At 42.8% G+C, this 14,044-nt stretch overlaps 1 protein-coding gene across 4 annotated transcripts in view; it reads right to left on the bottom strand.

Moving 5' to 3' along the window:
* CNTN2 (contactin 2) overlaps positions 1-14,044 on the bottom strand; it is a 130,974-nt gene that overhangs the window by 18,517 nt on the left and 98,413 nt on the right. For all 4 annotated transcript variants that reach the window (XM_075335676.1, XM_075335677.1, XM_075335679.1 and 1 more), the window contains 13 exons: positions 13,897-14,026; positions 12,664-12,814; positions 12,406-12,533; positions 11,167-11,342; positions 9,718-9,838; positions 9,251-9,409; positions 7,327-7,476; positions 6,225-6,295; positions 5,644-5,878; positions 5,356-5,465; positions 4,694-4,880; positions 4,475-4,587; positions 4,230-4,398 (listed from right to left, as the gene is read on the bottom strand). In XM_075335676.1, coding sequence (XP_075191791.1) covers positions 4,230-4,398; positions 4,475-4,587; positions 4,694-4,880; positions 5,356-5,465; positions 5,644-5,878; positions 6,225-6,295; positions 7,327-7,476; positions 9,251-9,409; positions 9,718-9,838; positions 11,167-11,342; positions 12,406-12,533; positions 12,664-12,814; positions 13,897-14,026 — 1,900 coding nt within the window. The remainder of the gene's footprint in view (positions 1-4,229; positions 4,399-4,474; positions 4,588-4,693; positions 4,881-5,355; positions 5,466-5,643; positions 5,879-6,224; positions 6,296-7,326; positions 7,477-9,250; positions 9,410-9,717; positions 9,839-11,166; positions 11,343-12,405; positions 12,534-12,663; positions 12,815-13,896; positions 14,027-14,044) is intronic.

The raw sequence follows: 14,044 nt of genomic DNA, 5'->3' as shown, positions 1-14,044 counted from the left end.
CGGGTGCGAAGCGCGGCTATTTTGAATGAGACTGGAGATACGCCAGTGAGCGGTGAGTTACTATAACCGATTGATATGCGGTTCATTGCTATCCTTTTTGGGCTTTTCTGATTATTGTTCATTGCTCTTATAGTGTGCGGGACATCGGTGGATGATAATGATATACTGATGTCCGCTACCTATATCCCACTTGGACTCCCCTGATGATCCATTTTTGAAACGTTGGGAGTGGGAGCCTACTGAGACATGCCTGACATGGTATAACCGGCTGGTTTGGGATCTAAAGTGCTGAGTGACAGCTCCCCCTACGGAACCGGTATTCCATAGATTATGCCCGCCGTGCATCGAGGGATGTGGTAAGACCATTCCCGCTTACAGGGACCACTGCTTTATATGGTCTTCCCCCTATGAGTATCCCTTTAGATACACACACATGAACGTTCCTTTTCCCTTGAGCTGGGAGTTCAGAATATACACTGTTCTGTGTGTATATGATACTACTATCTTGGTCTGGTATAGTGGTTTGAGGTGGTATAGCCGTATTTCCACTCTAAGCTAACTAAGGTAGCGCATATCATTTGGGTCTTTCCATTGACCCTGAGGGTGCATACATGAGTGATCGGATGATTGTCACCCTATGATTTTAACTCACTTTATGAACGCAAGTTCATGTTTTATTGGAACACAGTAAAAGTTACGTTTTATGTCTGAATTTATTTTCTATGCCCCATTTATCCAGCTACTTTGCGTACTGCACAGTATAGACACGCCCACCGGCTGCTGTGATTGGGTGCAGTGAGACAGCTGTCACAGCGTGGTGGGCGTGTGTGACTGCAACCAATCACAGGCACCGGTGGGCGGGTAAAGCAGGGAATACAAGATTGATTAATGGGCGGCCGGCTTTTTCAAAATAGTAAAAGCCGCCGAAGTTTTTATAACAGCCGTGCAGCGCCGCGCCGGAGATCGGGGAACGGTAAGTATGAGAGACGACTGCTCAATTCAGTCAGGGGATTAGCGGTCACTGGTGAGTCCTTCACAGGTGACCGCTAATCAGTACGCGGCACAGACAGAGCCGCAGCATGACAATGAAGTCGGGTGAAGTTCACCTGAGTTCATTCTCATCGCGCAACTCTGTCTGCTGTCTGCTGACATGTATCAACGACATTGTGCATCACACACACACACACACACACACACGGAACATTTTACACGGACAACACACACACGTCAGTTATTTCACTCACGCACACACGGACATTCCACACGCACATACGGTTAGCATACGGGATACAAACGCTGGCCACACATACCATAAAAACGGAAAACGGACCCGAAAAACGGCCCGTATCACACGTGCGTGGTTTTAACGGATGTGTGTTGGAGCCCTTAGGTGGACAATGATCCAGCATATCAGTAAAATGAGTCTAGATAAATATTTTTGTAATCCGATTTGCATGTGATGCATCAGCACTAGTAGTCTAAAGCTGGGTTCACACATAGCGACAGCGACAACGACATCGCTGTTACGTCACCATTTTCTGTGACGCAACAGTGACCTAGTAAGTCGCTGTTATGATCGTTGCTTAGCTGTCAAACACAGCAGACGCAGCAGCGATCATAACGACACGCGTCGCTGTGGAAGCCATGCTGAACTTGGTAACTAAGGTAAATATCGGGTAACCATTACCTGATATTTACCTTGGTTACCAGCGCACACGCTTAGCGCTGGCTCCCTGCTCTCCTAGCCAGGGTACACATCGGGTTAATTACCCAATGTGTACCCTGGCTCCGGCTACGTGTGCAGGGAGCCAGCGGTGTGCTCTCATGCTGCCAGTGCCAGCTCCCTGCTCACGTAGCTGGAGTACACATCGGGTAATTAACCCGATGTGTACTCTGGCTAGGAGTGCAGGGAACAGGGAGCCGGCACTGGCAGCATGAGAGCGCGGTGCTTGTAACTAATGTAAATATCGGGTAACCAAGGAAAGGACTTCTTGGTTACCCGATGTTTACCTTGGTTACAGCTTACCGCAGGCTGCCAGACGCCGGCCCCTGCTCGCTTCAGTTCGTCGCTCTCTCGCTGTCACACACAGCGATGTGTGCTTCACAGCGGGAAAGCGACGAGCAAAAAATGAAGCAGGACATTCAGCAACGAGCGGCGACCTCACAGCAGGGGCCAGCTCGTTGCTGGATGTCACACACAGCGACAGCGACGGGGCGTCGCTGCCACGTCACAGAAAATGGTGACGTAGCAGCGACGTCGCTGTTGCCGTCGGTGTGTGTGACACCACCTTAAGTTTGGGAAGTGAAGTGAGAAACATATAGGTAAAAATTAAATTTATGGGATAAAATAAATAAAAATTGTCATGTGCATATGTATTCACCCCTTTTGTTATGAAGCCCCTAAAACTTTCTGGAGCAAGCAATTACCTTCATAAGTCACATGCTTAGTGAAAGGAAGTCCACCTGGGTGCAATCTAAAGGCCCCGTCTCACTAAGCAACATCGCTGCTGAGGCACGACTTTTGTGACGTAACAGCGATGTTGCTAGCCATGTTCTTGTGTGTGACATCCAGCAACAACCTGGCCCCTGCTGTGAGGTTGCTGGTTGTTGCTGAATGTCCCGGACCATTTTTTAGTTGTTGCTCTCCCACTGTGAAGCACACATCGCTGTGTGTGACAGCGAGAGAGCAACAACTGAATGTGCAGTGAGCAGGGAGCCGGCTTCTGCGGAGGCTGGTAACCAATATAAATATCGGGTAACCAAGAAGCCCTTTCCTTGGTTACCCAATATTTACCTTCGTTACCAGCGTTCGCCCCTCTCACGCTGCGAGTGCCGACTCCCTGCTCCCTGCACACATAGCCAGACTACACATCGGGTAATTAACCCGATGTGTACTCTGGCTAGGAGTGCAGGGAGCCAGCGCTAAGCGGTGTGCGCTGGTAACCAAGGTAAATATCGGGTTGGTTAAGCGATATTTACCTTAGTTACCAAGCGCAGCATTGCTTCCACGCGTCGCTGCTGGCTGGGGGCTGGTCACTGGTTGCTGGTGAGATCTGCCTGTTTGACAGCTCACCAGCAACCCGTGTAGCGACGCTCCAGCGATCCCTGCTAGGTCAGGTTGCTGGTGGGATCGCTGGAGCGTCGCTTAGTGTGACGGTACCTTTAGTGTCCTATGGTTTGTCAGTATATACACACCTTTTCTGAAAAGCCACAGAGGCTGCAACACCATTAAGCAAGAGGCACCACTAACCAAAAACATCATGAAGACAAAGGAGATCACTAAAGAAGTCAAAGACAAAGTTGTTGAGGAGTACAAGTCAGGGCTGGGTTCTAAAAAAATATCCCATTCTCTGATGATCACCCGGAGCTCCATCAAATTCATTATCATCAAATGGATAAACATGGTACCACAACAAACCTGCCAAGAGAGGGCTTCCCACCAAAACTCTCAGCCTGGGCAAGGAGGGCATTAATCGGAGAGGCAGCACAGAGACCAAAGGTAACCCTAAAGGAGCTGCAGAGTTCCCAAGCAGAGACTGGAGTATCTGTCCATACGAGCACAATAAGCTGTGCAGTCCATAGAGCAGGCCTTTATGGAAGAGTGGCCTGAAAAAAACCTTTACATAGCCAAAAATTGAAAGGCTCATTTTGATTTTGCCAAAAGACATGTGGGAGATTCCCACAAATGTATGGAAGAAGGTGCCGTGGTCAGATAAGACAAAAATGTAACTTTTTGAACACCAAGGTAAATGCTGTGTCTGACGCTAAACAACATAGCTCATCACCCCAAAAAGACTATACCCACAGTAAAACATGGTGGCAGCATCATGCTGTGGTGATGATTTTCAGCAGCAGGGAAAGGGAAAATGGTTTGATACAAGGGGAAGATGGATGGTAGAATAAATAGAAAAACAAATGTTTACAGTTGTAGCCGTAAACTGATGTAAACCCCCCCCCAAAAAGCAAACTATGAAATTTCAGGCTGCGAGGTAGCAAAACATATAAAATGCCCTGGGGGTTAAATACTTTCACAAGGCACTGTATGTTATAGGTTCTGATTAAAGGTGACAATGATATAATTCCAGGATGACTAATCAATAAAAGAGATGCCAATACCACCAGGAAAGAGGGGGTCACTGGCACAGATAATGGAATAGGTCCTGGAAATCTATTCTCACCAACTGTAGATTTGATTCATTATGTTTCTAATAATATAGAAACAATGGTACCTGAATTTGTGGGAATATGCACCTCTGCTGGCTCCCCATCCCCTCCTAATCCAGTTGCACGTAGCTGAATAGTCACATGATTGACACCTTCGGAGAGTGGCAGCTCTGCTTGTGTCTTGCTTGTTACATACAGGGTTGGAGTTGAATGGGAATCGATAGTATAAAGAATCTACACAAATAGAATAAATTGTTACTAAGGAGAAAAAACAAAGTGAGAATTTTTAACTGCTCTTTACAATAGTTACCTTGTATTCAGTTACAGAAGATTCATTTTTCATTGATGTCACTGGGTCCCACTTAATCCTGACACTGGAACGGGAAAGAGTCCAGGATATATTGCCTGGGGGTCTATTTGGAGCTGGAGGATGACCATTGGTTAGTGTCGCGAAAGTCACAATCTAAATATCATGCATCTAATGATGCATTGATCATACAATAGTATAACTTATTTGTGTTATACATACGTGATTTGGTGGTGGTAATATTGGCAATGGGGCTCGGTGGTCCAGTGCCAGCTCTGTTGTAAGCTCGAACAGTCACATGATATAGAGTATTTGCTTTCAGTCCACTCACTCTGGCAACTGTGTCCAGGCTCTCTGACCTCACTCGATCAGCAGCACCTTCTTTATCACCTAATTTCCAGTATCTGATCTGTTTGAAAGTACACAGTTAATGCAGATCTCTCATCCGTATACCTGATACTGGCAACCACTGCTCTGCAATATTTTCAGCCTGCATAGGACCTAGTCTAATCATTTTAGAAAATTGATACTAGAGTTCAGCAAATAGATTTGTACTGCCCTAGTCCAGCGTCCAGTCTGGTCATCGTTAGCTTTAGAGCACCAACACTTACAATAGTCGAACCAGATCTAGTTGGTAAAGCCTGATTATGGAAGTCTTCAGATCTGTGACCGGAATCCTCTGACCAACAACCTGGGCACATCTGGTGTTTGCAAGGCCATATGCCTAATGACTATATTTCAAGTGACATCTTGACATTATGGGGCCTAGTATATAACAGAAACTCCCAGATGTGGACTGCAAAGGAGGATCAGAATGAATGCTGGACCAGGGCAGTGTGAAAATTTCTGCTCAACAGTTACACAATAGGAGTTGCGTGCCTTACCTCATATCCCAATAAAACCCCCTTGACCGTGGCCACAGACTTCCATTCCACCTTAATCTCGGAAGATGATAGAACTGTTGCTTTCACATCGGATGGCGAAACGCTCGGCTCTAGGGATTAGAAAATGACATATCATATAATAAGCTCATGAATTTGTAATAAAATAGTAAAATCTTTTCTTTGGAAAGAAGAAAATCTAGAAATCACACATACAGGAAGGACTGCTAGCAGACATAGGTACAGCTCAGTACCAAACCTGAAGACTGAAAAATCTGATGAGTATCATACCCTCCTCTGCAGAGTAGACAATGGCCTCCAGGCTGTAAGGTCCTTCTCCTTTCTGATTAAATGCCTTGATCATGACATTGAAGGGGGTGTATGCGGCTAAGCTCTCGTTTCTATAGACAAAGTGTTCAGACTGCACCCCAAGAATCTTCACTGTCTGCCAGGAGTCCTCAGTTATTCTCTTGTAGGCAATAATGTATCCAAAGCCATCTCCATGTTGATACTGTCTCTCCAATGGCTGTTATAACAAGAACAAAAAATGCTGATCATGTGTGCTCGCACCTGACAGCTGTAAATGATACTGTCAATCCAGTCATGTTAAGTAATTTTGTAAAGTATCGATGGGGGCAAATTTACTGTTTAATATTTATACAATGTGATCTCAGACTAGTGCTCCAAATTTATCACCTCGCTCATGATGTATGATGAATCTACCGCATCTAGATTTTACACCCCCTAGTAGTGAGTTAGTTTATGCAAACATTTTGGCACCTAATTGGTAATTATTAGCCCATACCTTTTTTTCTGCTAATATTTGACCAACTCTCAATAAATAAGTGGTGTTTCACTAGACATGGACTTACCTTCCAGGTAATGGTGAGCTCATTTGGTGCCCCTCCTCCACCATTAAGGCCTGATGGGGCCACGATTGGTGCTAGGGGGAATTATAGGACAGGTTAGGTACTACATTTCAATGACAAGATGCGTAGTTATGGTATTTACTAGAAATATTATCTTAGATTAACATTCATTCACCGGGTGAAATGTATGCAGCCGAAAAGATCACTGCTCTTGGCGGTACATTTTTTTAGCATAAACAAAACCCGCACTGCCAACAACAATGGCAGGCTATGCGCACTGAATCACAATAGTGAATACACAACACTGAACAATCTACAGTATATCACAAAAGAGAGTACACCCCTCACATTTTTGCAAATATTTTATTATATCCTTTCACGGGACAGTATTGAATATCTGACTCTTTGATACAATGTGCAGTAGTCAGTGTACAGCTTATATAACAGTGTAAATTTGGTGCCCTCTAAGTAACCCAGCACACAGGCATTAATGTCTAAATTGCTGGCAATAAAAGTGATTACACCCTAAAGTGAAAATGGTCAAATTGTGCCCAATTAGCCATTTTCCCTCCCCGGTGTCATGTGACACATTTGTATTACAAGGTCTCAGGTGTGAGGTTAAAGGGGTGGGGGACTGGATGTATTCCTTTTTATGATATACTGTATCATGAACCACTCAGTGCGTAGCGTTTACTTTCATATGTCTGTGTAATGACTGCCAATCGATAAAAGTTTGCAGATCTGCTGTTGTATCATGTCGCCAGACGGTCTGTGGATAACCCTTAAGGCTCTGTCACACACAGAGATAATTATCTTTGGCAGATCTGTGGTTGCAGTGAAATCATGGACATATTGTTCCATTTGTACACGGCCACAAACCTGGCACTGATTGTCCACAATTTCACTGCAACCACAGATCTGCCGCAGATTTATTTCTGTGTGTAAAGTGGTCTTTAGTTATCCACATACTGTGGCATCACTGTGTGAATTATTTGTCATCATTGAATTTTTCAGCCATTACCATCTCTACATTGCTTGTGTTATCCAATAATAGTCAAAAGCATAACACTACAGATTATATAAGTGATTGCATTCATTTACTCACCAGCCTCTTTTGTTCTTATAATGGCTGATGGAACACTTGGTTCTCCAGCTCCTAAAATATTGCTAGCCACGACTCGGAATACATAGTCAGTCCATGGTGTAAGTCCTACTACTGAAGCAGTTTCTGCATTTCCTTCCACGGTGGTGGGGTCTGGAAAGTAAAGAGTTTAGCCTTTTTAAATAAATCAATGTATTAAATATATTGGGTAAAGAGCGAAATTACACTATTCTTTAGGTTCCCTTTGTTGATGTATGGACATTTAATTTTAGGGGCCTCTAATAGATTGAACAACATTCATAGTAAGCAACGGAGCTCCTGGCTGACATTGCCTGTAATAAACTTTATAAAATGTCTGGGGAGGTGAAATCAATTGATCTGGAAAAAAAAGCTTATTCGAAGGAATACTAGTGCATCCCTAGAAGTCCAACAGCATTTTCTATCCATCTTGACAGCGCAATATGGCCTTACTACAAACTTTAATGGCTTTTCCCAGCTTTCTGAAGCATCTATTGTCTACTGATATGGAAGGAAACAGTTAACTCCACATTAAGTGATGACCCATAGAAAAATGCGTCGTCATCATCATGTCCGAGAAATGACAATACTCGGGGTCAGCAATAGGTAGCTCAGATTTCTTAGAAGAAAAATAATGACCTGAACATAAGAGTGGAAGGATTGTATGATAAAACTTAAAAGAGAAGCAATAAAATATTTTTAGCAAGAACCACAGTAAAAAGGCCAAGAAGTCCAGAAGAGTGTTGGATGTAAGGCTGCTTTCACACTACGTTTTTTTAGCATTCGTCATGAACGTTTTTTTTGCTGTAAAAGTGGATCCTGTTTTTACAAAGAAAAACGCATGCAAACGCATGTGTTATTTTGCAGGATCCTGTCACTTGAAGTTTATGGGCGGGCATTGAAGTCATGTGATCGGGAGTGAGGGAAACTGAACGTGATAGACTGGGAGCCGGCATCTGACAGCTGCAGACGCTGGTAACCAAGGTAAACATTGGGTAACTAAGCGAAGCGCTTTCCTTGGATACCCGATATTTACCTTGGCTACGAGCATCCGCCGCTCTCAGGCGGGGGAGAGACAGAGGAGAGGAAGGGGGGTGAGAGAGAGAGAGAGGGAATGGGAGAGGGGGAGAGAGGGAGGGGGAGAGAAAGAATGATCACGCCAGTCTGGTTTCTGTGCATGCTCAGTAGAGCAAGCAGGATCCTGTCTATCAGCATGCCAGCGTTCACATGCGTTTGCATGCAGTATAGTCAGGATCCAGTGAAAAACAGTATTTGGATGCAGCTCAAAAACGCTACAAGTAGCGTTTTTGAAAAAAGTTAAAAAACTGCAAGTCGCTGGATCCTCACTATAACACACGCAAACTCATGTGAACGCATGCTGACCCGAGTCCATTGCAAATGCATTGAAATGAAAACGCATTTGCACTGGATCCGTTTTTGCGTTAAAAAAATGTTCATGCCGCATGTTAAAAAAACGTAGTGTGAAAGCAGGCTAAGATGTTGGATATTTGTTCAGTATCGGAAGTCACATCAGCAGATGGCACAGAAGCTAGCTTGTTGCTGCCTTGGATGTTAATTGATCCATACATTGGATGAAGGAAACAATGAAAGCATCAAGTACTGTTCTAGTGCCAAGAGAAGACATCCCTGAACAGTTGGAGAAGATGCAGGACACACAAGGTCAGAACTATGTACATGATATTCAGGCACCAGTGAAATGCATACTGCTGTTCGAGAAGAAATCTGATGTATCACTCTATTACAATCACAGCAGACACAATCTGAAATAATGATGAATTTTTCACTTGATATCTCTAGGCACTAGACCCACAGCACATTTGAGGTTCATGTAGCAGAATTTGCTTCATGGCTCAAGTTTCCACTTCTGAAGTCATCAATTTACACCGACCTGTCCGTGCCTTTTTCCATTCGTCCTTTTCTGGTTCTTTGAGCTCCACCGTATAGCGACTGATTGGATTATGGTTATCAAACCCTCGACTCCAGCTTAGTTGAATGCTCGTTTCCTTTGCATTTCTTGCTACTAAACCTCCTGATGGTCCAGGGGGTCCTATATGAGACAAACACATGAATATTCTGTTTTTCGTGACACCTATTACAAGTCATAATATCCAAACGTAGCCAATATTTGCCAAACACATAATCAGAAGTTTGCTTTAGCAGTAGATTCTATATTCATTCTTGTGTTTCATATATTTTCAATTAAATAAATGAAAAACTGGCTAAAACATAGTATTATTTTAATCAGAAAACCATAAGGAATAGATACAGAAAGTATATAAAGTAGATGAAGTTCCAAAATATATAAAGAAAGTTCATTATATTACTAAACAGACTAGATGCAAACACCAGGGTTACCTCGCACAAGGAGAGAAGCTGAAGCGGAGGCCCGGTCCACCACAGTCTGAGCTGTGCATGTGTATTTCCCAGCATGCCTCAATTTAGTATTTATAATGTGAAGATCCCCAACAGATTCATCCTGCAAAAAGTGTATTGTCTCAGACTCTGTTGATATCAATGTATTACTAGGAATGATATTCACACGCAGGGTTTATAATGGTGCCATCACTTCGGCCATATTCAAACTGGAAGAATATTTTTTCACTTCTTGTTTCTTTAGATGCTGTTTTATGATACAGTAAAGATTATACATAAAAATAAAGGCATTTAAAGCAGTTATGCCATGAACAAAGTACATTTTAATCAATCGATCTTAAAATAATAATAAGTTCCACAATAGTGTTTAAAAAAGTGATCCTGTGCTGAGATAATCTTATAGATGTGCCCCTGCTATGTGCTGTGTAATGACGGTGTCTGACCGTACAGGACATGGTCTGATCATACCACATCTCCTGGGCAGGGGAGGGCGCAAAAGAGTAAATAGACAAGACAGCATTGGATATCAGCTGAGTCTCTCTGTGAGGTAAAACATTTTTAAATATGCAGGGAAATGTTTTACCTCACAGAAAGCAGAAGCTGCAATCATAAGTTATCTAGTTTGTACACTCTTTAGCTTTCTCAACTGGCCAGGGACTGTGGTATGATCAGACCATGTTCCTGTACGGTCAGACACGGCCATTACACAGCACATAGCAGGGACACATATATAACATTATCTCAGTAAAGGAACATTTTTTTTTAACACATCCAATTGTGGAAATTATTTTTATTCCAAAATCTATTAAATAATAATGTTCATTATTCATGCGGAAAACTCCTTCAATGTACGATAAATGATTACCTTCTTAATAAATGTAGATTTACCTTCACCTTGGTTTAGCAGTCCGACGTAATGCAGGGTAAGTTTTATTATTTTTTAGTCTACGTTAAAAAAGGTCAAGCCCTAAATGCGACACTATAGGCTGACTACTGAGATTGGAAGTTTCCACCGATCCTGACAGCTGTGTCACAATAAGGCTGTATATTACAGAAGTTCTCCAATCAAGAAGTGCGACGATGCCAGCTACTTAGTGCTGTACTGTTAGGTCAAGGTGTAGGAAGTATATAAAAGGAAACTGTCAGCAGTAAATGACTGTTCAAACCACGCACCTGAGCTCAGTAGTTGGGAAGGTGCTCTGAACTGTTTGGTTGCTTCAGTCATGCCAAGGGTGTACTGCGCACCTGTATTTGGTTTGAACAGTCATTTTTTTGCTAACAGGCACCCTTTAACATCTGTTTTGCAGCCACAGTCCACAGACCTCAATGGTTCTCCTAATGAACCATAGGATAGATATTTTCCAATCTATCTTTAAAACTTATGGAATCAATGGGGATGCAACATAAACACATTATACTAGGGTCCCTCACCCGTGAAACTTTTTGATAATGCTCTTCCGCCTTCTCAAAGTTTATGGGCATTCCATCCAGTTCCCATGTAAATGTGAGATCCATGGTGGGATCGTGTGAAGCATGGCACTGTAGTGTAACACTGTCCCCCTCATTGACATCTGCTCCTGAAGGGGCCAAAGTAATTCTTGTTGCTTCTGTAAGATAAAAATGGTTGGATTTATCAGCTGACTATGGCTAGTTTCACACTTGCGTTGTTTTCCTTCAGTCGCAATCCACCATTTTGGAAAACAGCGGAATCCGTTAACGGATTCCGCTGCTTCCCATAGACTTGTATGGACGACGGACTGCGACTGATGGACCTCCGTTGCTTCCGCTGGCCGACGCTGCGTTGCTTCCGCTGGGCGGAAGCAATGCAGCATGTAACGTTTTTTGAGTGACGGAATCATTTATTTTTTCCCTGCGCATACTCATCTTTTTTTTTTTAAATCACAGAAACGTTGTTTTGTCTCTCGGTGGCCGAACGATCTGCTGAGCGCCCAGCAGCCGGCTTTTGAGAGCGCTCAGCTGATTGCCCGACGGCCGGCTTTTGAGAGCGCTAAGCTGATCGCCCGGCAGCCGGCTTTTGAGAGCGCTCAGCTGATCGCCCGGCAGCCTGGTGATCAGCTGATCGTTCACAATAGTCTACCGCCGGTAAAAAAGCAGATTCCGTTGTTTTGTACGATCCGTTTCATCTGTTGTGCCACTATATGCAACACATCTGTTGCATCCGTCGCACAACGAAATGCAACGAATGCCGTTCAACGCAAGTGTGAAACTAGCCTATGACAGAAGGCATTTTCAAGCAATTATACATGAAATACGCTATTTAGACTGAATGTCATATCTATAGGGTCCATATGGGAATGGTTTGGTCGCAGAAATTTGTCGATTTCAGAGGTTTAGGGCTGCAGAATCTAGACAATTAGGTTCCTATGTAAACATAGAATCACACATCCACTTTATCCTAACTTCTTAGCACTGTCGGTAAGAAGAGTGGTTGTATGTGACAATGGGCTCAATCAAGAATTTAGATGCATTAGTACTGTTTTTTCCCCTAAGATTACGTTTAATTAATTCTGTAGGCTAACAAAAAGCTATGTCTGTTGTCCACTTTATTATGTATAACTGACAAAAGATGACAGATTCATTTTCTTGTTTGCCTTCTTCACATAGACTGGACTATATAGTAATGTATTGTTATATATGTAGCCATCTCACCCCTCACGCTAAGAATTCCAGTACTATTGGACTTCCCCATAATATTTTGCGCAAAACATGTATAGTTCCCTTCATCTGCTCGGGATATATTCTTCAAGATTAGCGTTCCATTAGTAGTGACTGTGATCCTGTGAATAATCAAAAGATACTTGAATGACCATCAGACTAATAAGCATGAATATGGATACAGGTCTAGAACAGAGCATGTTTGACATCAAAAATTGATGTTGACTTTTGCCCCATTCATCACCCCCATACCTGCTACTGTTGTGTAAAAGTTCAGTCCCTTTAGTCCATAAGATGGTTGGGATCGGGGCAGCCCTTGGATTACAATGTATCTTGATTTCTCCACCTCGAGCTGCAGGAATCAGGGGTTTTACTGGCGAAAGGCGGAAATCAGGAGCCATAGCTTGATGGAAAAGGAATAAAGGAAAAAAAAATTAAGTATTGTATTAATTAGACATAAAATACATTTTGGGGATGCATGTTTAGCTACATTGTGTCTATTCTTAGATCTTGGAGGGTGATGACGGTACATAGGAAACAATAGTAGGAGTAGTGGAATTGAAGTAATTAGTAGGTAAAGGTGCTGGTGTATCCTAATAGTTTCAAAGGGATCCACTGACAATCCTATATGGAAACAGCTCCACAATCCTGTGAGTCTCCTCACTAGTGGAAACAAGGACTGGACCTTTCATCGTTTACGGTAACAAATCCGTTTGCTTTTCTTTCCCCCGTTGGAATATATACTTGGCCAATTTCAGAGGAGCTGAAGCTGGTCATACACATGAGATTGGTTTGGCAGACAGCTGTCTCTCCCAACTCTCTTATTTACATGAGCTCTTGGCTCGGTTGAATATTCATGTGTTTTCAATGGAGAGCGAGGAGAAAGCTGACGATTTATCGCCCATGAAAACAAAAGGATCAGGTATTGAAATTATAGTTTGCCAATCCTTCTTTTCCCTCAACATCTGTTAGAGAAGAGTTGGGAAGCCCCCATAGACATTCCTGGGTTCAGACATCTTTCACCTAATGTGTATGGAGGCATTTCGAAAATTAACTCTAGTTACTGAGAGAATTGTCTCGATTGTGTATGGGCAGCTTTAGAGTGAACTAAATTCTGACATGAAAGTTTAATGCTCGTTAAACAAGAACTCAGAGGTACAAAGTGATATCCGGGATTAAAATTAATAAAATTTTCAGCTGGACAGACAGTGTTCTTATGGTCAAAGTGAATATTTCATGAATAATATATCTAATGTATTGCCCAACAATATTAAGATACTCATACAAAGTACATTTTCTTGTAATGTACTAAATACTAAGTGTTGACCTTAGTCATATATTAGGATGTGTTTCATACTCTCACTTTTATTAATTAGGTCCATAGAGAGCTCTGAAAGAATCTGGTCGTATGGGAGTATAATTTTTCAATATGGCAATGTTTGTGCTAAGACAGCATTCTGTTATCTCTGCTCAGTTCTTCCTTACCTTGAACCGTGAGCTCCGCACTTGTGTAAATGGTGCCGTGCTTGTTTCCTGCCACACACTGGTACATGCCGGAATCTTTTCGATACAGATTGGTGATTTTCAGCTGCCCATTGTTCACTTCTATTCGTGCCTGTTCCAGAATTGAAAC

The sequence above is a fragment of the Anomaloglossus baeobatrachus genome, chromosome 2, assembly GCF_048569485.1.
Source record: "Anomaloglossus baeobatrachus isolate aAnoBae1 chromosome 2, aAnoBae1.hap1, whole genome shotgun sequence".
NCBI lineage: Eukaryota > Metazoa > Chordata > Amphibia > Anura > Aromobatidae > Anomaloglossus > Anomaloglossus baeobatrachus.
This window is presented reverse-complemented; position numbering and strand designations above follow the sequence as displayed.